The 24,253-nt window shown below is 36.6% G+C and overlaps 1 protein-coding gene across 4 annotated transcripts in view; it reads right to left on the bottom strand.

Moving 5' to 3' along the window:
- The window catches only part of pspc1 (paraspeckle component 1), a 38,764-nt gene extending 14,981 nt beyond the window's left edge, over nt 1-23,783 (bottom strand). For 3 of the 4 annotated variants that reach the window (XR_006924140.1, XM_046837487.1, XM_046837486.1), the window contains exons 1-8: nt 23,293-23,783; nt 19,710-20,011; nt 19,513-19,608; nt 19,191-19,387; nt 19,024-19,108; nt 17,650-17,755; nt 6,010-6,067; nt 1,569-1,714 (exon numbers count right to left, since the gene is read on the bottom strand). Coding sequence is in view for 2 of the 4 variants with exons in the window: in XM_046837487.1 (XP_046693443.1) it covers nt 1,569-1,714; nt 6,010-6,067; nt 17,650-17,755; nt 19,024-19,108; nt 19,191-19,387; nt 19,513-19,608; nt 19,710-20,011; nt 23,293-23,664 (1,362 nt within the window). In the remaining 2 variants the exon portion in view is untranslated. The remainder of the gene's footprint in view (nt 1-1,568; nt 1,715-6,009; nt 6,068-17,649; nt 17,756-19,023; nt 19,109-19,190; nt 19,388-19,512; nt 19,609-19,709; nt 20,012-23,292) is intronic. The other variant, XR_006924141.1, reaches the window with a different exon arrangement.
- Between the last annotated feature and the right edge of the window lie 470 nt (nt 23,784-24,253).

Genomic DNA, 24,253 nt, shown 5'->3' with positions numbered 1-24,253 from the left:
TTCTCCCGATGCCGTGCAGCTCAGAACACAGCTGAAGTGCGTTTTTTTTCATGCCCGGTTGTTTTCAGCGTGACAAATGATTCGCATTTCTTGTAGACAGTCCGAGTGAGCGGCAGGTCAAACGTCAGAGGAACCTCATCCATATTTATGATGTGGTGCGGTCCGATTCAGTGGGAGCGCATCTGATTTAATATAAAGAGTTTTATTGGTCCACCTGAACCCATTCTGCAATTTTATTGGTCTGATGTTATGGGGCTCAGTTTTTTATCTTAAAGCTTGTGAAACCGGGAAAAACCCAGGAAAAATCCATAAATTAGCCGCTTTATTGTTTAAGCCGCGGGATTCAAAACGTAGGAAAAAAGTAGCGGCTTATAGTCCGAAAAATACGGTAATTTGCATACATTTTTTTGTCATAATTCAACAGAGGTTTGCATGATGGTGTATAACTAATAAAAAAAGTAAACGCTTTTAAGGTTTCTTTACTGAAAACAAAAGTTGAACAAGTACCATTCCTCATAAGCTGAAATTTGGAATATAAAAATGCTGTATTTCCTAGAAATGTATTAGCACCATAAATGAAGACTGGTGAAAAACTGGCCTTATGAAAACATGGCTTTGTATTTGCATGGGCCAAAATGATTGCATTTTGTGCATTTACATTTATGGCATTTCGCATATTATTCAGAGTGACTTACAATTGTTTTATTATCATCTTACTCAAGGGCCAAGCAGTGGCAGCTTGGCAGTGCTGGGATTTGACCTCATGGCCTTTCAATCAGAATTCCAAAAGAAAATACAAAGTGAGGTTTGCTTAACAGAGAATCTCGCTTTGTTTTGCTTTCTGACCTTCTGATTGGAAGATCATCGACTGGCCCAATGATCATCTCAATATATGTATGTATGTATGTATGTATGTGATAGATAGATAGATAGATAGATAGATAGATAGATAGATAGATAGATAGATAGATAGATAGATAGATAGATAGATAGATAGATAGATAGATAGATTTGTTAATGGAAGAGTTGTTGAACCCAATATGCTATTAAGAGCAGATAACAATTTGGGATTCTTGAGGACATTTTACCTCTTCCCTATCAAGGGGGTTAAAATACTACCTTTCAGACATTTTCAGGCATGTACCTAGTTGTATAAGCCAGTCCTATAAAATCTGGCATTTATAGTCTTATATATATATATATATATATATATATATATATGTGTATATTTTTCCCCCTTACTTAGCAAGCGGAATAAGCTGTAATATAAACCTTATTTCAGAACAAAAATTATAGCAAAGGGTTTTAAAGGACCAATAAGGATTCTCTAAAGAATTTGATTACATGACTGCTGTTAAAGTAACAGCACTATCCAAGTTCTTTTCATGTATGCATATACATTCATTTTTGCACATTACATGAGTACATAACATTTATAGGATAATTAGAATTGTTGGTATTGTACTGCCTCTTTCAGCATTTTTTCGTCGACTGATGAAAGTGGAATTAGTTATAGTTAAGGATGTCATTTCACAAAACAATAGTAAACAATAGCACTGATACGTTACCATATTTCCGTTATCTTGAATGAGGGGTGCCCCCATATTTGCTGATCCCTCTGGCCCCATGGCTCCACCCCGGCCTGACATGCCCATACCCATCATTTGGGCAGGGCCTTGGTTACCGCTAACAGCAGCGGCAGGATTAAAAGCATCTACACAAGACAATGCATGACCAATATTAACTAAGACATGTTTTCAGCCATCTTGGCACTAATGTGAGCAATGCAGGCTATTTGTGTTTTGCAGTACCATGTTCCTACATCTAAACTGCCCTCCAAGAAAAGTACACACTATTCATAAACTGCCACACATTAAAAAGAAGTATAAAAAAAATGGTAAAGAGGAAAAAAATATATAAATCAGGTTCTGAGAAAGAAAGAAACAAAACCCAACAAAAAAATTGTGTAAAAATTGAAAGAAGCATCAGTTGACTTATTTCCATGTTCCACAAAAAATGCCAACTAGTCAATGTTCAAAAATCTGGTAATAAATGCTGGTCTGGTGCAAAATGAAAAATAGATGAAAAATAAAGCTCCAAAGATGAAGAGTCTATTTACAGATATTTACAATTTCCCGAGCCAAATTATTTTATAAAGGGTGTACAGTGGCTGTCAAAAAATTCCTTTTGTTTTGTTCCTTTTGTTTACATGCAACAAACTTAGAATTAACTTAGACAGTAAATGAATGATAGAAAGCTCTATAGATATGCGAGTCCAAACTTGACATTTTTGGCTCTAACAGAAGCTCTTGTATAAGACAAATACCAGAATGGAAACTGTTATTAGACTGTCTCACACCTATAGTCAAAGATAACTAAGACAATGACCCAAAGCATATGCCCAAGCTCTGTAAGCATTATTTATAGAGCAAACAGTGAGCTGTGGTGTTTTCTATCATAGAATGGTCTTCCCAGTCACCAGTCATTTTATATATATATATATATATATAAACTTTATTTCCAATGACATAACCCTAACCCTAAATACAGGTGCATCTCAATAAATTTGAATATAATTAAAAAGTTGATTTATATGGTAATTCAATGCAATAAGTGAAACTCGTATATTATAGAGATATATTTCAAGTATTTATTTCTTTTCATTTTGGCTAACATTTAACAAAATCCCACCAATTCACTCTCAAAAATATTTTTTATATTTTTATATTAAAATACTTTATAAGACCAATCAGAAAAACATTTTTAGTGAATTGTTGGCCTTGTGGAAAATATGTTTATTTTTACTGTATATGTACTCAATATTTGGTAGTGGCTCCTTTTGCTTTATTAACTGCCTCAATTCGGCGTTGCATGGAGGTGATTAGTCTGTGACACTGCTGAGGTGGTATGGAAGCCCAGGTTTCTTTGACAGTGGCCTTCAGCTCACCTGCATTATTTTGTCCCTTGTTTCATATTTTCCTCTTGACAAAGAACATAACATATATATTCTCTATCGGATTCAGGTCTGGTGAGTTTGCTGGCCAGTTAAGAACACCAACACCATGGTCATTTAGCCAACCTTTGGTGCTTTTGGCAGTGTGGGCAGATGCCAAATCCTGCTGGAAAATGAAATCAGCATCTCCATAAAGCTGGTCAGCAGAAGGGAAGCATGAAGTGCTCTAAAACTTCCTGGTTGATGGCTGTGCTGACTTAAAAAAAACAGTGGACCAACACCAGTAGATGACATGACTCCCCAAACCACCGCTGACTGTGCAAACTTTACACTAGACCTCAAGCAACTTGGATTCTGTGCCTCTTCTCCCTTCTTCCAGATTCTGGGACCTTGATTTTCAAATGAAATGCAAAAGTTTATTTCCTTTCATCTGAAAAAAATACGACTTTGGCCCACTGAGCAACAGTCCAGCCCTTTTTGTCCTCTGCCCAGGTGAGACACCTCTGACGTTGTCTCTGGTTCAGAAGTGGCTTGACACAAGGAAATACGTCAGTTGAATTCCATGGATACGTCTGTGCATGGTGGGTCTTGAAGCACTGACTCCAGCTGCAGTCCACTATTTGTGAATCTTCCCAAATTCTTTAATGGGCTTCGTTTCACCTTTTTCTACCACATTTTCTTCCTTCCATTCAACTTTCCATTAATGTGCTTGGATACAGCACTCTATGAACAGTAGCTTCTTTAGCGATGACCCACATCCATGTGCATGTCCATGTGTGTCAATGATCGTCTTCTGGACAACTGTCAAGTCAGCAGTCTTCCCCCATGATTGTGAAGCCTGAACCAGACTGAGACACCATTTAAAGGCTCAGGAAACCTTTTGTAGGTGTTTGGATTTAATGAGCTGATTAGAGTGTGACACCACGAGTTTCCAATATTAAACTTTTTCACCATATTCTAATGTTTTAAGATACTGACATTTGGGTTTTCATTAGCTGTAAGCCATAATCATCAAAATTAAAAAAAAATAAACACTTGAAATATATCCGTCTGTGTTATGAATCTATTTAATATACCAGTTTCACTTTTTGTGTTGAATAAAATAAATCAACTTTTCAATTATATTCTAATTTATTGAGATGCAACTATACATATATATATATATATATATATAATTTTTTTTTTTTTTACACACACACACACACACACACACACACACACACACACACACACACACACAGTGGGTTTGAGTTTTTTAAAACACATAGTGGGTTAAAAAACTTTTTTTCTCCTCTTCCTTATTTCTTATTTTTTGCATGTTTGTCACACTTAAATGTTTCAGATCATCAAACTAATTTAAATTTTAGTAAAAGAAGATTTAGATGAAGATTTTTATTATTGAGGGAAAGCAAAATCTAAAACTACATGGCCTCATGTGAAAAAGTGTTACAACTGTGGTTTATCTCACCTGAGTTCAATTTCTCCAGCCACACCCAGGCCTGATTACTGCCTCACCTGTTCACAATCAAGAAATCTCTTAAATATGCCTGACAAAGTGAAGTAGAACAAAAGATCCTCAAAAGCTAGACATAATGCCGAGATCCAAAGAAATGCAGAAACAAATGAGAAAGAAAGAAATTGAAATCTATCAGAATGGAAAAGGTTATAAAGCTATTTCTAAAGCTTTGGGACACCAGCAAACCACAGTGAGCCATTGTTCACAAGTGGCAAAAACATGGAACAGTGGAGAACCTTCCCAGGAATGGCCGGCAGACCAAAATTACCCCAAGAGCACAACGACGACTCGTCCAAGTGGTCACAAAAGACCCACAACATCATCCAAAGAAGTACAGGCCTCACTTGCCTCAGGTCAGTGTTCATGACTCCACCATAAGAAAGAGACTGGGCAAAAAAGACGAAAACCGCTGCTGAGCAAAAAGAACATAAAGGCTCGTTTTGGTAAAAAAAAAAAAAAAAAAAAAACACATCTTAATGATCCCCAAGACTTTTGGGAAAATACTCTGTGGACTGTTGAGAGAAAAAGTTTAACTTTTTGGAAGGTGCGTGTCTCATTACGTCTGGTGTAAAAGTAGAACATCATACCAACAGTAAAATATGGTGGTGGTAGTGTGATGGTCTGGGGCGGTTTTGCTGCTTCAGGACCTGGAAGACTTGCTGTGATAAATGGAACCATGAATTCAGCTGTTTACCAAAAAATCCTGAAGGAAAATGTCTGGCCACCTGTTCGTGACCTCAAGCTGAAGCGAACTTGGGTTCTGCAGCAGGACAATGATCCAAAATACATCAACAAGTCCACCTCTGAATGGCTAACCAAATACAAAATAAAGACTTTGGAGTGGCCTAGTCAAAGTCCTGACCTGAATCCTATTTAGTTGCTGTGACATGATCTTAAAAAGGCGGTTCATGCTCGAAAGCCCCCCAATGTGGCCAAATTACAACAATTCTGCATAGATGAGTGACCAAAATTCCTCCACAGCGCTGTAACAGACTCATTGCTCAAGTTATCGCAAACGGTTAATTGCAGTTGTTGCTGCTAAGAGTGGTCCAACCAGTTATTAGGTTTAGGGGCAAACACTTTATCACACAGGGCCATGTAGTTTTGGATTTTGTTTTCCCTCAATAATAAAAACCTTCATTTAAAAACTGCATGTGTTCACTTGTGTTCTCTTTTACTAATATTTAATTATTTTGATGATCTGAAACATTAAAGTGTGACAAACATGCAAAAAAATAAAATAATCAGGACACTTTTTCACACCACTGTATATCGGTAAAATGACCTTGTTTGTTGCATAGAAACAAAGGGAAACACGCATGTGTCCAAACTTTAAGTTGTTATACCCTAGTCATCCAATTTTAATACACTTAAAGACAAGTGGTCTTCAGATCACAGGACACATTATGGCTGCATGTATGTACATCAATGTTACACAAGGAAATGTTACATACATGTTACACAAGTAAAACTGATATATGTGGTATAAGGTATAATATGCACATTTGGTTCGAGCTTGGGCTGAGATTTATGACCGTACCTCCCATATTAACGGCTCCACGGGCACCCATTTCACTCATTCTCATATCCTGTTCTCTCTGAAAGTGAAGAAAAGTTATTAAGCCGTAAGCCGCATGTGAGAAAAAAGATCATCTGTGGAAGTTTAAATCAGCGCACAGGACAGCATCCTTGAATAGATTTTAATATTGAGCCTCATTTATCAAACAAAAAAAAAAAAAAAAGTACATTAAATGTGAAAAGAAGTGTAAACCTATATTTTCAATGTCAGTTTTGTTTTCCATGCGATTTCCTTTTAATGCTGTGAAACACTATTAAAGCACAAAATGGCTAATAAGCATCTGATATGCTTCAAGTAACAATGTGCCATATATTCCCAGTGCAATCGGCGAGCTTCCTATGACGCTGCTGCTTTTCCTAGACTTGTAAATCAATATAATTTCTCTAACTTCACTCAAATTTGGCCTTTTTAAAAATGTTATTTTTACATTGTTAAATACAATTTTTTACATGTATTTTCGCTTCAACCTCGAGAAAGTCTGTTTTTGACTTTAAGGTCATTGTAGGGATACAAGCGGTGTGTTTTTGCACATCGGCAAATGCAAATGGGATGTGCCGCACTCACAACGGGTAATTTACAAGTGAGTGAACGCCATCGGCATGCAGGAATGAATAAAATCAGTATTGCTGAAAATTCTATAAATCCAGTGAACATTTTTTGGTTCGGTTTGGCTTATAAGCATACAATTGCACGGAACTTTCCTAAAAGGTTGATAAATGAGGCTCACAGTCATTAAATATATCGGCGTAAATTTAAAGCAATTAGAATTCGAGCTATTCACTTATGTTACATTAAGGACATCAACAACATACAGTTTTCACTAACAGTGTTATTGTAAACTATTTAATCGTCTGCTACTTTTGTTCTAAAAGTCAGGGTTGTGGTACATATTTTGCATTACATTTTTTGTAACGTTATAAAATAAGATTAAGAGAAAGTTAGGTAACTGATTGAGCTACTATATTAAGCTGTATACATATTACTATTCATTAACTGTCAAACCTTTACAGAACAAACTACAAGAAAATACATTAATAATGTTACCGACTTTTAACTTTATTAATGTATGTTTCCTACATTTTAGCAAAATAAATTCTATTTAATTAAAAATATCACTCAAAACAAAATAATAGGGAAAGACAACTAAATGTGTGGAAAAACAGTGTATTACAGGATGCTATTAAATGATGAGCAAGAACAGCTGACCTTGCTTTTGAAACAAGATGAATAAGGTATATGAATTTGTCCCTAATACTCTTCTAACTGTTACCCTGCACTTGACCTCACCAAAGTGTGAACAAAATGAACAGGAATAATCATCATAAAAGAGGACCAAAAAGGGGGGGATGGGGATTTAGGGGTTATTAACAACCAATAAACAGTAAGATATTACCAGACAAGATGCATCCTATGGTGCAAGTAATCATACCTTATTATGCTCCTATGGATCATACAAACATGCAGCATGTAAATGGGAAGATAAAGTCCCCATACAGAATACATTATTTAAATGGTTTTATGATGAAATCAAGCATGTTCCATGCCATACTGCGGCTGATATGTGGAATTTTTTATCCAGTTCCATATATTGTTAGTAATATTGATATGAATATGAAATGCTTTCCAATTAAAAGATACTAAAACCTGTACAGGTTCTTGAACCTATTCTCTAACAGGCAACTAGTAATGAAGACTAAAGGTCTTAACATGAAACGTGCATGTCGCTGTCATGCAAGCTATTCAATTCTCCAAGCCAAACTTGAATGACAACATCCCAAGAAGGATTTAGGCTCTTCTGGAATCCTCCTTAGTAGGTCCCTATTAATTTATTATTATTATGAATTGTTTTTTTTTTTTAGATTTTGCTATACATTCTGTCCCTGTATTTAAAACAAAACAAAACACAAAAAACCTAAATATATTTAAATGGCAAAATTGTTCAGGAGGAAGAAACATCACAAACCAGTGAGAGAACAGATAGTAAACAAAAGGTATGCTGAATGCTTGTGTTGAAAATATTAAAGTTGTGGGTCATTTGTCCATAAATACAAGCACAAATCTAATTCCCATGAATAGAGCACTCTCTCACAAACACACCCACATCTCAAATATGCATACAGGCAATTATGACAAAAAAATAATACAAATAAAAAGAGATCATGGTTATTTAAAAAAAAAATCATTTAAAATTCATGCAATACCTTTATTTCTCATTAAAATGAAACCTTTTTCCAAACGTGAACACACTGCTATTCCACCCAAAATTTGTATGTATTTATTGTAACTTAGTCTAACTGCTTGATTCTGATTGGCTGGAAAGTGCGTTCAGGTTCCATTCGATTTATTTACAGTTCCTAATTAATGCAATGCCTACTAAATGTAAATACTTATATAAAAAAGTATGCATACTAACACACCGTTACACCTGAGTAGATTTATACAGAGTGATACAGCTACTGTGAACATTTCCTAATTAGGTCATTAGCTAAAAATATATATTTTTTTAAGGTAATAAAGCCAAGACAAATTACACAAGATAAATTACATGTACTAAATAAAACAATGTTAAACGAGTTTGAAAAAGTGCCGTTGCCCAAAATAAACGGCACAAGGAATCAACATCAACAGCTTCGTTGTTCTTAGAGACATCGCACTTATACATGTAAATCATGTGCAGGGTTCATTTTCTCTTGAGGAAATATTTATACCAAAAATATTTTAAATTAACAATTTTATGGCGCTACTTGATCTCTGCAAAAAATAACGGCTAATTTGTGTTAATAATTTTAGTAAATCCTTGTGTGATATCACACCCACACTCATATATATATATATATATATATATATATATATATATATATATATATATATATATATATATATATATATATATATAATTATAAATAGCATGCAGAGTAAAGAGGTGACCTTCCTTCTATTTACAGAGGGATGTCACTACATAATTACAGAATCTCCATATATATTCATATTCAAAAGTTTGTGGACACCTGACCATAAAATTGAAATGTGCTGTTTGAACATCCCATTCCACATTTAGTTGCAGTTGTAATAACCTCCACTCATCTGGGAAGATATTCCACTAGATTTTGAAGTGTGTTTTGAAGAGTTGTGCTCAATCAGCCACAAGGATGTGAGTAAAGTCAGGTACTGATGTAGAGTGAGGAGGTCTGTGGTGCAGTCAGTGTTCCAATTCCTCCCAGAGGGGTTCAGGTTCATTAGTATGTGGTCAGAGCTCTAGAGCTCTTGGTCTTCGAACTCATGTAAACTTTGTACTGCGTTCAAAAATGTCCAAATTCCTGGTTTTGGAATACTTTTATCCATATAGTGTTTGTGTGGTTGCATTCTATATGTGAGGATGTGTGATTAACAAAGTGTGTGTGTGTGTGAGCTCAATAATTTAGAATAGTATAGTCATGAAATGCAAAGGGGTATAAAAGTGGGAGAGAAACAGGGAGAGAAATAGAGGAAAATAGAGGGAGGGCGAGAGAGAGAGAGAGAGAGAGAGAGAGAGAGAGAGAGAGAGAGAGAGAGAGAGAGAGAGAAAGACTAACTGCTGGTCTTCCACCTTTTGTGAAAGAGGTTAGAAATACACGCAGTGTTCATACATTTGCTGCCTTCCACATGAAGCTTACAAACAACGAAACAAAGCATGAATATTAAAATACAAAACTGAACAACAAACAAAAAATATATAGAAAAGGTACACACACACACACACACACACACACACACACACACACACACACACACACACACACACACACACAATCAAGTCCATTAGCAAAAAAAAATAAAGCTCTTTATATACAGTATTTGGTCAAAAGTATGTGGACACCTGACAATCACACCAACGATTAGCCTTTGCAAATATTTTGCCAATCAAATATTAGAGGCACATAATTATCTAAGAGGCCTAGCCCTTGTTCCAGCAGGACAAAGCTCCTGTGCTCACAGCTAAATACATGAAGACATGGTTACCAAGCAAGGTGTGGTGGGCACCAATATTGATCTTGCTGAAATGTTCACAGTCTTAGAATAACCATGGTCTTGAAAAGGGAAGTTCAACAACTACAAGTACATATTGTATTGGTGTGTTGGTCAGGATTTACATACCAATGATTAAGCATTGGTAGAACTAATCTGCCTTGTTATTTTAATAATGCATACATTCACAACACACACACATTCAGAGAGAATGAGAGATGGCAGTCACTGCAGATCTTCTGCCTCTTGGAAATTTGACAAGAAAAGAAAAAAAAAAAAAAAAAAAAAGAAGGCATCACATTATTTATGAACATCAAACGCATTTTAAAACAGCATACATGTTAAATAAGAGTGCCTGACCATTTTCGAATAGTGTTTAAATCTATTCCATTAAATATCTGGTGATCATTTGTGCCCAATTTTCTGGAAACAAGTGGAAAATATATGGTACGGTAGAAAGCATTAAACATCATTGTACAGTGCTCACATTTTCAAAATCATATTCGATTATTGTGTGGTCAACAACAGAAATATCGCCACGCTTAATAACATGCAATGAGTGAATGTTCGGTCAGATACATTGAGAGATTCTGTTTTCTTTTACACAACATTATATCAGTTAAACAAGTGCAGTATCGGCACCGCAATTAAGAGAAGGTAATGTTTTGGTTGAAGGCAACAATACGTAATGGTTTCTTTCTGGAAGGTCACAAGATTGAGATGCTTGCAGTGAGATCTTGTATTATTTGTTTGCGAGTGCAAGGTTTCCGGTACCACTTCAAAACTAATTTCATGCTCATGAATGAAACATGTTGCCGTGTTCGAAGTGAGGCAGCAACTTTCCTACCAGCAAAGCCACAAAAATGCAGCCATAACTTGAAATTTCAACTCATTGACATGGAGTAGTCTTCTCAACTACCGGTTTGTTCTCGGTTTCGAATGACGTCATATGAACATGACCATGTATACTGAGCGTGTTGTCTGCTTTTGTGCTATTAATATATAAACAGTCCTTGGTTAATTATATAATGACCTTATCAGTCACTGTTTTCAGTCATCACTCATACTATTGCCCATTACTGTTCTCTGTTGTTGCTGTATTGGCGTCAGTCCGAAATGAACAGTACCAGTAGTCACTCATATCTTTATATTTAAGTGTGGTTAAAGTAGCTGTGACGTGACAACAAAAACAACAAAAAAAGATGCCAGGAACGATGTACATGTGAAGGGACATTATAATGTACAGTATGAAGACCATTTATGCTTGTGAAAAAAGTCTTCGACATCCTAAGTTATGCTACTACTGTGAATGCACAATGCGTTCAATCGAGGCATGAGGGCATGGACCACGAGCCACACAAGTTCTTGAGCACTGTATGTTTTTTTTTCCCCCCCAGCACATTTTTCCGTTCGTAAATGTTCATCCATTTTAAAACATTTTCGTGTCAAAAACTGTAAACACCAGTTAAAATGTATATTCACACTGATAAATCAACTCACACACCACATCATGAAATTACATTTGTTGAATATGATGCAGAAAAGGATGTCATGTCCAAACAGAGTAGCCTAATAATGCAGAATTAAAAACAGGAACCGGACAAAATGACCTTCGTGTAAATGTTTTAAATATGAGCATGTGCAAGTTCTTGAAGTCAGTTCTGATTTTCAGTGGACGGAAAGAAATCCTACCAAGGTCATCATGCTTTATAATTTTTCCAGACCATTGACAGACTGCAGCAGGTTTTTGATGTTAAAAAAAGGAAAACTGTGAAAAGGTTCAATCTAAACAACGTCAGAATGCCACATCACGATACTAATTTAATAATAAAAAAAACAAGTTTAGTTTCACTAAAATAATATTTCCCCAGATCTTACTCTAGGTGGCCATATTTGCATTTTAATGTTTTTGATCTATTAAATGCACTAAATGGGTTTTAGTTTTCATCGATTTTCTTGTATGCAATTTCAGCAATACAAAATCTTCAAAAAAGAAAAACAAATTACTCGGTCGTTATAAAAGACCCGTCTTATTTTCTCTCTCTTATTTAGTAATGCTCTTTAATAAAGCAAAAGTACTCCTTATCTGATTACTTCATTAATCAAACTAAATAATTGTTAGAATAATCGATTACTAAAATAATCGATAGCAGCAGCTCTAATTCACACTTTTCGCCATTTCTGTGTTTGACGATAAAATTTCAATCAAATCTATTAAACCCCGATACCAGTTGCTCGATAAAATAATCGCTGAAACAAACAATTTAAATGAAATTACATATTTTTGTGATGTAAAGTCAGAAATAAAGATAAATCGTGTCAGAAGCAGAAACCTTTCCATCTTTCCATATTCTGATCCCAACAAGTAAAATAATTGAAAACAAAAACACAATGGTAGCATAAACGCACAAAACCTATGATAACGAGGACGTAGTCATGTTCATGCCACGCATCATGTCCAAAGTAAAGTCCTACGTATGTGCCATTGATGAAACAATTCCGATAAACTCCAAATAAAAATCGACTTTTGCGTTTAACTGTAATTAATGGTCCATAAGGAGCTGACAAACAATTCAGACTCATACTGCTGAAAGGTAACGATCAAAAGAAGGCAAAATGAATACAATACAATTTCAAAGGCAACATGTACATGGTTGAGTAACACACACAAAAAAAAATATCATCAAAAAGTGGAGAAAATGTGGACCCACAGGAATTAAAATTATTATGGAGAAATAACAAAAAACTCCAAATATCAAGCAATTCTGGTACAAAACCCACTAGCTAATGGCCGAAAGTTCAAGATGAGGAATTTATATTTTATAAATGCCAATAATGGCTTTAGAAGCTTGAAATGGCCCAGTCACATTATAGATCTTAACCCTACAGAAAACACACGGATTGATTCAAAATATTGATAGTAAAATCAAATCGAACATTTACTAAGACGTGCTGCTTTCATAAATGTAAATGCTTCCCATCACATATCCTGCATGTCACAATCTATTCATAACTTCCCCCATTTACTGAAACCTCCCCACTCTTTATCCTTCCGGCTTTTAGTACCCTATCAACCCTCCTATCCCTAGTTCCTGTTCCTCTCTACTGTCTGACTTAACCCTGTTCCTCAAACCATTTTCATCATACAGTCATGTTTACTAAACTCGTAGCACAGAATGACAATAGTTTGCTTTTTAATTGAAGGCCGAACTACTTCTTGCTTTTTTTCGCATTCATGCCCCCTTCCATTGTCCAATCTCTTAAGGAAAATCAAAATGCAGATGCACAAATTTTAAATCTTACCACATTCTCCAACACTACCCCACTGCTATAATCAATCCACTGGCCTTCTGTAGCTGCCTGCCTCAGATGTAAAGCCCTAAAGAACCCATCATTACCCGCTGGGCCCACATCCATCGCTTCTGACCATCTTGTGGCCTTCAATCTCTCAGGGTGCAAAGATAACATGAATCAATCTGTTCTTACCCTGACTCTCTATAGTATATAGAGTCTATACAGTCACTGACTAAAAGGGCTTTGAACTAACACTTTGTGATTATAAATAAGACAAATCCCTGTTTTGTAACAGGTCCTTAACCGGATGTCACTATCAGACCCTAACCTACATACTATAAATGCAAGCATGAAAGACCAGAAAAAAATTGTAGGGAATGTGGGAATACTAGAGGTCGACCGATTGATCGGCCGGCTGATTGATCTGGGCCGATTTTTGGCAGTTTTTAATTCATTGGCATCAGCCGATTGTGCTGCAAAATAGCCAGGTTATTAGGCAGGCGCATCTGGTAACACCAAACCGTGCATGAACATTTTATGCTTGTGTGGGAGAACATAACACTCCAATACCAGCAGGTGGCAGCAGAGCTAGAAATGTGAATATATATAAAGTAAGCAGCGTTTACACCTGCTGTGATCATTACTAACGCATTCGTGTAGCTTTTTTCAATCATGTCTGCTAATTTGGAATGACAAAAACAAGAATGACAACAAGCGTGTGTGCTCATTTGCTAAGCTAAATAGCCAATCGGAGTTCTCTTACTTGCCGACAAGCTCCTTTGCTGATTCAACATCCTGAATTAGCCAAAAAACAAAAAAAAAGCTTATGCAGTCCGACTAGGGCCAACGATGTGGAAAAATACTAAAGATGACCGAGGCTCAAAAACCCTCTGACATGTCCCGACGGCTGACTTACCATTTGTACTTAATCTCATATTTCATAAGATGCTACTTTGGAAAGAGAATGAAAATAACATTAGGAGAGAGAATGAGAGCTACTTTTTGGGACTGTATTGTTAGTCAACCAGCTGTAGTTTAGGCTACAGGTAGGCACAGGTACCAAAACCTGCTAACAAGTGCAGTAATTGGAGAGGCTTATGTTGTTCAATAAATGTTTATTTTTTAAACAAATGTCTGCATCACATCTTATTAAATAACTTATGAGATAAAGGGGAGGAAAAAAAGAAAACCGGCCAAACATATCAGCATCATATATCATTGGCTGCCCGGATTTCTAAATATCGCATTGGCAAGAGAAAAATGAAATCATCAAATTATCAAATTATCTATCTATCTATCTATCTATCTATCTATCTATCTATCTATCTATCTATCTATCTATTCACCTATCCATCCACCTATCTATCTATCCATCTATCCATCTATCCACCTATCCATCCATCTATCCACCTATCCATCCATCTATCCACCTATTCATCCATCCATCCATCCACCTATCCATCCATCCACCTATCCATCCATCTATCCACCTATTAATCTATCCATCTATCCACCTATCCATCTATCCACCTATTCATCTATCCATCTATCCACCTATTCATCTATTCATCTATCCATCTATTCATCTATTCATCTATCCATCCATCCATCCATCCATCCATCGTCTTCTCCCATTAGGGGTTGCCACAGTGGATCATTCGTCTCCATAACATAACTTTGTCTCCGTTTATTCAGGTCTGTGCGGCAGTAATGGCGAGTCGAGGGAGAGCAAGACGAGTTTCTCAAAGTGGAAATATGCTCATTATTTCACTTTAGTTGAGTATAAAGACAAAAACTTTCAAGTCAAATGTAAGCTGTGTCTTTCTGGTTTGAAGCTCGTTTTTACTGCGATAAACAGCAACTCCAATCTGTTGAAACACCTCCAGGGCCTCCATGCCTGAGGAGCTAGAAGCTAGGAGCTAACCCTCTGTTCTGTTCTACATTGTTGATAGTTTTTCATACTTCAGCTGTGAAAGGAACATGTTTAAGAGCTCAACACAACAGCAGAAGCCACTTTAGTTTTTGATTGTGAATATATTATTCAGCTTGTTTTGTTATTTATTTCAGAAATCCTTGTGATATATTCAGTTTGTGCTGGTCTGACTTTAATAAAATAGTGTTTAAAAATTACTTTGTGTTTAAGTCAGTTTTGTGTTTGTATAGATCATAACGCATAAAAGGGCATTAATGGGAACATTAAAGAAGGTTCTTTAAAAAAGTAACTAAAAAGTTACTTTTAACAGTAACGCATTACTTTTTGGTGTAAGTAATCAACAAAGTAACGGAGTTACTTTTTGAATGAAGTAACGAGTAACTGTAACTAGTTACTACTTTTTAGTAACGAGCACAACACTGATCATGACAATAAGTGGCAAGAAAAATGACTAAATCTGATAAAACACAAGCATGACACATTTTAGTTCTTCCTCATATTGAGCAATGACTGACAACATATTAAAATATCACAACTTTAAAAGTAGTCATGGATACCCCGAGTATATAAGAGTCACACCAAAGCTATTTCGAATACATTTTCATCTAAAAAAAATATAAATCATCATAGTGATTCAAGCAGTAATTAAATAGTGTCAGCATTATTTATAGTATATGCCCATGTTTTGGGGAAATCCAGAGCTACAGATGCTGACCTCGTGTTAGAAATGTACACTCTCTCCATCTCCATATAGACACATGATCTGAATGGTTTTCAAATTTTTCAGTCAATAAACTTCTGCAGGACTGAGTATAACATTATACAAAATTTGTCAGAGTAGCAACCAGACTGTATTAAAATTACACAATACTATAAAACGGTTAAGAAACATCTTGCAGTTCAAAAAAGAATGTCCATCGCACATTTAATTAAAATAACATTAATAGGATTATGGTAGTGGCATACAAACAAAAAAAATGTATTGTACCTCATTCACTAATTCACTTACACACGTGGTCTATAAACCTGCAGGCATTGCAAAGTCCTTCTAAAATACATTTTCATGTATTTCAAATATGATAAGACACATGAAATACAAGATCCTTACCCTCCAAGGTATCAAACACCTTTTGAGGATTTCTGACTGTTGCAGCATAGACTAACACCTACCTACTCAAACAAAACAATAAATAATGCACCTGTTTTGATGGATGCCTAGTTTCAAGATTTTCTTTTTATGTGTGCTGTACTGCTCCAACTCATACACTGTTGAAAAATGATGAGAAACGGAAGCTATTTGACCCTGAATGTACATTTTCCTCACATGCTTCCACATATAAAAGCATTGCTAAAATGATGCCACCAACATTGTATGTAATACTCATGTAGTGCCATCACTAGAATGTTTCATATTCTAATTAGTAAAGCTCCTTAACCGTGTACACTGTGCAATTTCATAGTGTGAATACCATTACAACTCGAAAATTTTTTTTTTTTTAAAGACAAACACCTTCCATGATGTATATGTGAAATGTGTTTCTGTTTGCAGGAGGTCATAATCTCATCATTATCAAGTTTAAAAAAAAAAAAAAAAAAACACTTAAAATATATGAGCTAATAGGAGTTTTCAACATTAAGGAACACCAAATTTGTGCGACTGATCGCTAAGTAGACTACTGTTAGCTAGGTCATAAATAATTCATGTTTGGAGAGACTATTAACTCTTTTACACTGGATGCAGTGTGAGCAACACAGTAGCTCATCTTAATACGTTCCTATGTTCCCTTTCACACCACAAAATACGTGTTCATAATAATTATATGGTCAATAAAGCCATTATATATTTACTAACCAGACATAATTGCTCTGGGTGGCAACCAAAGTGTCAACAGTCACTGCAAAGCATGCAAAGTCTTTATTTTGTGTAAAAGGTGAATAAAAATAGGATTGTAGGCAGAAGCCTCATCAATACTAGGAAACATTTTGAAACTGTACTTGAAGGCACTACAGATGTAATGGACAGATTAAATTTTAAAGCATACCGCAGCATTTGTATAGAAATGTTTGTAACAGAATGTAAGACCATCACATTTGTAAAGTTTTCATTACAGAGTTAGAATCTCAGGTTGTTAGCTGGAGCCTTTGATGCACTCAAATATTTCACAATTATTTATTATAGCTGTAGATCATTTAGGTTAGTATGAGGATACATATGGGAAGAATGTTTAACAGGCATTACCCCTTAATCTCTAACACTGCCATAATCTTAAACCCTAGCCACATTAAAGTGCTACTGCAATGGCAGATGACATGTGCCAGGTCTCTGAACACCATTTTGTTTGATAAAATTGAACATGTTTGTTACTCACGCTATCCATAAAAGCAGGTTTAAAAGCATCGGGCTGTCGTCTCATGTCATCTGGGTCCCTGTGGCGCATCATTTCCTCTTCGCGTCTCCGCCTCTCTTCCTCGTGCCTAAAAATCAGCAGGTGAAAATGTAGAAAGTATTCAGGATCATTGTGATAAACCAGAACTGACAGAAAGACAGTGCACTACTTTTCAGCAACCATTTTAGTATGTTGTCTTTAGTATATAAGGGACAATACTATAGAAATGAAACATATATATTGTATATTTTAGAGTAGTCAATGTGCAGCTTGTTTATCAGTACAGATTTACTGTATGCTGAAAGTAACTTAACATACAGCCATTATTGTCAAAATAGCTGCCAACAAATGTGAGTCCACCCTAAGTAAACATGTCAAATCTGTTGAAAGTGTCAATATTTTGTGTGAACATTATTGTTATCCAGCACTGCCTTAATCCTCCTGGGCATGAAATTCACCACAGCTGCACAGGTTGTTGCTGGGATCCTCTTCCACTTCTCCATAATGACATCACAAAGCTACTGGATGTTACACACATGGTGCTTCTCCACCTTCTGCTTGAGGATGCCCAACAGGTGCTCAATAAGATTCAGGTCTGAAGAAATACTTGGTCATTCAATCACATTCACCTTTAGCTTCCTCAGCAACGCAGTTGTCATTTTGGCGGCGTGTTTCGGATCATTATTTTGTTTTAAAATTGCCATTCGGCTCATTTTCTGAATTGAGGGCATCATGTACTGCTTCAGAATGTCTGAACCGTTCGGAACCAGTCTTGGAAAAGCTCTGTATGACCCTGACCACTGTACTGTAACTCAGTTTCAGGGTGTTCCTGATCTTCTTATAGCCGAGGCATCTTTGCAAAAAGCAACAATTTTATTTTCAAATCCTCAGAGACTCTTTACCATGAGGTTCTATGTTGAACATCCAGTGGTCAGTATGAGAGAATTGTACTTAAAGCACCACATTGTAACTGTTTTAATACAAGATACTCAGATTTGTATGGTCCTGTAAGAGGAAAACATTAACATGATGAATAAAACATGTGGCTTTTGCACAGTTAAATGATCCACAGCTGTTATCACTTAGGGGTACCCACTTTTGCTGCCAGCTATTTAGACAATAATGGCTCTATGTTGAGTTATTTTCTGAGGAAAGTAAATCTACACTTCTATACAAGCTGCACATTGACTACTAAGATCTACTAAAATGGTGAAATTGAAATTCCTCACTTTTGTGAGATACTGTATATATAAATGATTATCACTTAAATGTTATTCGTTGCATATAATGACTTGAGTGAAGGAGTGAATAGCTTCACTGTAACTTAATACATTTAGAATTGCTTGTTATTTGTACCTCATCTCCATCTGTTTGCGCTTCTGCAGCTCCTGGTTTCTCAGTTCCTCCAGTCGCCGCAACTCTTCTTGACGACGCATAAGATCTGGTGCAGAAATCCACCAAAATGCATTACTGTGGTATATTACAACGGTTACTTAAGAGGCAAAATTCTACTGCAACAATACCTTGTCTCATCATCATGAGCTGGTGCTCATGTTTTGCAGTCTCCATCTCAGCTTCCAGTTTCTCCTTAGCCTCTTGGATATTCCTGCTCACTTGACCACGTTGCTGTTTCTCCATCTCATCGAGCGCCTTCCAACGTGAAGAGTACTCAAATTCAAAGGTGCCTGGCTGGGCAAAGCGTGGAGGCTGCTCTCGTTCCCTACAGTCCACAGTAGATGAAGGAACGGTTTATAGAAAATAAAATCCTTATTTGTTCTCATTTGCTCCATAGTCTAACATTTGATATATGAACAAATCGAATAGTTCATATTACCAACAACATACTTATGATATTGTGCTGTCTTTTGCAATAGTTTTTCTGAAAGACCATCTTCATCATCAAACTGCTCCGTTGGTTCAACAATAACTGGCCGTGGAGACCTGAAAGGCCAAACCAGAAAGAAAAATGAAAGGTCGTCATAGTGATAGTCATTTTGATAGACACCACCAAATAAGAATGATCTGAATCTTAAAGGACTTACGTAGTCAGTAAAAGAGCTCCATCAGCACAACGGTCAAGAGCCTTTCGGGCAGCAGGCTTATTGGCAAACTCCAAAATACCTTTACCTGTAGGTCTGCCACGATCATCTACTACCACAACTGCCCTCTCCACTGGTCCAAACTGTGAAAATGCCTGCTCCAGAAGCTCATTGGTAACAACTGGTGAAAGGTTGCGAACTGTGAGGGCAGCTCCATGTGTGGCAAAGCGGATACGAATTGGCCTGTTCCTCAGCACTGTCCCATCCAGCTCTGCTTTTGCAATCTCTGCTAATGTCCTTGTTTCCTTTGGAAAAATAAATAATAAATGACAAATAAAGCAAATGGCCGATAAAAATGAAACACGCAGGAAAAACGGCTATTAAACAAACACGTAAAAACACATCAGCACAATCTGTTTAGAAAGGCCACATTCTCATTTTATCTCGAATATTTTGACTTTCTTACCAAATCATCGACTCATCCAAAGGGAAAGGTAAACAAAATTTTAATCAATGATTTTAAATTATTTAAAAAAAGCACAAAATGTGTAATGTTATTGACTTTGCTAATGGAAGATTGTGTTCGTTTAGATTTCCAAAAGCTGCAATTTTGTGTTTAGTTGAGACCAGCTTTTAAAAAAATCCCTGCAAAATAAGTTTTCTGGCAACCCCTACCTTCAAAAAAAAATTGCTGAAAGGTTGGGGATAAGCTCAATCATGCCAACACAAAAGTAAAAAGATGCCAACTATTCCGTTTTTAGAGCAGTGCAGGAAACACAGAATACACAAACTACTGGCTGGTTGAGCAAACCAGAGTTCGAGCAGTAAGCATTATTGGGTCTTTGTGTAGTTATAACCTGGAACACTCCTACAGGTGAATGACAACTACACCCAAACGCATTAACTCCAAACCTTAAATCTAAGGGCGCAAAGAAGAGACACACTTTTTGGTGCATGCATTAAAACTATACAGTAGGGTTTGGCTGGATGCATAAGGTGGGAGATTGTTTTATTTATTGCCACAATATGTCGCTAACTTATGCCATAACTTAGTCCAATAATCCTGGCCCAGATCTACATCTTACAGTAATCATAATGCTGCAAGACTACAGGAGGATATTATTTCCATCAATATACTTAGAGTTCCAAAATGTTGTCTAATGACAGAATTGGGCTGCAGCTGATGGGGTTTCCTCAGACTGCTGCACAAGTAAACTAGGTCTCATACCAGTCGACTGCCACCTCAACATTTTGGGATTTCTCTGAAATGAAATGCAGGCTTGTGAACACATTTCACATGTAAAATTGATTAGGTACAGCTTCCGCTTTAAATTGGTGACCCATAAAGGACAGAACTGGTCATGACCAAACCATACAGGGGAAAGCAATACCAACGCAGCAAGTTCAAAAACCTTACATGGAAATATATCACCTGCAGGATTATGTTAGGATTATGTTCAAATTCGCAGGACCGAAATGTTCAGGAACGTTAGGAATATCATTCGAAACTGTTCTCACTAACAATTTACCTTCACTTTCATCAAGTACTGACTGCTACAGTACATCCAATAACAAAGTAAATACCCGTATAAATGTTTTTTAATTAATTACAGGGCAGAACACTGTTCATTTTTATTATTATTGCTAATTAAATGAGTTTGATACATTATTTATTTTGTGTCTGAATTTCTGCAAATACTGTACACTATTACATCTATAAAGTGACAATGTCTAGATGAACTCAGTAAGATACAACAGGGGCTGCGTCCAAAACCACTTTTCCACCCTTTATGTTATTTTACAGTCTTAATCCAAAATGGATGAAACTCATAGAAGTGATGATTGTTATTGATATTAATATAATGTGAGGTCCAGTCACCAGCGTGAGACTAAAAACAGGTAGTAGTGGCTACTTGTTACTTGAGTACATCTCAGAGTAAAAACATTTTAGTCAGAACTTCAGCTTTAACTAGAGGGGTTTTTTAACGTGTGTATCTGTTCTTCTACTTTAGTGAAGGATGTGTGTACTTTTGCCATCCTACATCAGTACCTGACTTTTCTCTCACTCTTGTTGGCTAAGCACAAATCTCCACAAGCACCGTCCAAAATTTAGTGGAACATCTTGCCAGAAAAGTGGAGGTTATCTGAATAACAAATGGGGACTAAATGTGGAATGGGATGTGCAAAAAGCACAAGTGTCCACAAACTTTTCTTCATATAGTTATTTGGAGATAATTTATGACACTCAGATATAGAGCTCTTACCCTGAATAACTGTTATAAAAAAAACTATTATAAAAAAACTACTAAAAATTAAAAACTATAAAAAAAAAACCCTTTCTTTCGGCTTCTCCCATTAGGGGTCGCCACAGCGGATCATCCGCATGTTTGATTTGACACGTTTTTACGCCGTTTTCCTAACGCAACCCTCCCCAATTTATCCGGGCTTTGGACCGGCACTGAGAGTGGCTGGGGTTGGTTCCCTGACCGAGGAACGAACCCGGGCCTCAGCGGTGAGAGCGCCGCATCCTAATCACTAGAGCACCAGAGAATCCCATTTTTGAACAATTATAACTTTAAATAATTGTAAATTCGCAGACTATCTTCTATATCTGTATACCATTTTAACATACACTGTGTATAACTTTTGCACCACTGTACATTTAATGTAAATACATATATGCCATATTTCTGTATATATAATGTGTCGCACACGTCTTGCACATATTCTAAACGTTCAATTTGACTTATAGATCTTATATATAATTATTCTCTGGTGGATGTTAAACTGCATTTGGTTGCTGTGTACCTATGCAATGGCAATAAAGTTGTATCCATCTATGATCTTTGAGCACTCGGATAAGCGAAGAACAGCTGTTGAATATCGGACCAGAAACAAATCTTTAATAAAAAGATGTATAAAAGCCGGAACAATAGAAACATTTAGATCATTTTGCCTTTATATCGTCCAGAGTCACCTACAATGACCTCCTTTATTTTTACACCAAATGAGGTGTTGATGTTTAAGGGCCGTGCTCAAGAGCCGGATAAGTGGTGTATGGGATTTGAACTCACAACCTTCTGATCAGAAGTCCGAATCTGGCCATCCTTTTCCCGGACAGTGATTGTTTTAGCATTTATATTCCAATAATACAATCCGAATACAGGATTTATATTGATTCCCAGGTGTTCCTCGTTGCTAGTCAATTTGCATAAACAACCCATTGTAACAGTGATCAAAAAATAATAATAAAAATAAAATAAATACATGGTAGTTGATGGAGAAATGAAAGATGAGCAGGGATTAGAAAACAGATACAACATGATATTAAAAATAAAAAAAAACTAAAGTTGTTATGAGGGACAAACAAAGAGAGTTTGGTGCCCATGTAGGCCTGCGATTATTATAACACATTATTACAGCGATATGAACGTGAATAGACGTGTTATATGAATATAACTCTTCTGATGCATTGTTTGTTTTTGTAACAGGTGTATGCTCGTGCAGGAAATTAGTTATTAGATAAATGTTTTAAACAAAAAGAGATAAAGATGGTAATATGGGTTATAAACAGTTATATGCTTACCAGGCGAATGAACCCGAATCCTCGGTCCCGGTTAATGAACACCTCGTTGGCCTCGCCGTATTTGGCGAACAGCTTTCGGAAGTCATCCTCGGTAATATCAGTCGGAAGATTGCCCACAAACAGTCTGCACCTCTGCGTAAACGTTTTCTCTCCCGGTTTCCTGAAGCTCTTCAGGTCCAAAGTCATTTCCCGAGGCTCGCTGCTACCTTCTGGCTCTGGCTGAGGGCTTGTGACTTTCGGCGATGGCGTCGCTCCCTCCATCTTCTGCGGGCGCTCGGTGGACGGAGAGTCCGTGCTGCGAGTGGGATTTTGGGGCTTCGGGGATGGAGAGCTGTTCTGAATGTTTACATGTTTGAGGTTTCGGTTTGCCATTTCACTTACACTCTATGAGGGTGAATACAAACCAGTTTAACGCGGAATACAACCCGAAGCAAATTGATCTGCCTCCTGTTCCTGTCTAATGTTACAATGGAAACGACCGAGCTGGTCTACAATGCGCATGCGCAGGATTTCAAACGCATTTTATATTTCCGGTAATCTGAAAGTTGAAAGTTGAACTTTGGCACCATCTACAGGACAGTAGGAGTACATGGCGTTCTTGAAATTCTATTTGAATCACCGATTAAATATTTTTCCCATGAATCTTCTTCTTCTTCTTTTTCTTCTTCTTCTTCTTCTTCTTCATCTTCTTTCTTCTTCTTTTTCTTCTTCTTTCGGATGCTCCCACAGCGGATTATCCGTCTCCTTAAAACCCTGTCCTCTTTCAAACCAACTATTTACATGTCTTCCCTCACCACATCCATAAATCTCCTCCTTGGCCTTCCTCTTTTTCTACTTCCTGGCGGCTCCATCTTTAGCATTCTTCTACCCAATGTCCCTCCTCTGCACATGTCCAAACCATCTCAAACTATCCTCCCTCACCTTGTCTCCCAAACTTCCTACATCTTCTTATTCTTTCGGC

The sequence above is a fragment of the Silurus meridionalis genome, chromosome 24 (genome assembly GCF_014805685.1).
Source record: "Silurus meridionalis isolate SWU-2019-XX chromosome 24, ASM1480568v1, whole genome shotgun sequence".
Lineage (NCBI taxonomy): Eukaryota > Metazoa > Chordata > Actinopteri > Siluriformes > Siluridae > Silurus > Silurus meridionalis.
The sequence above is the reverse complement of the archived record's forward strand: the minus strand, read 5'-3'. Positions and strand labels throughout refer to the sequence as shown.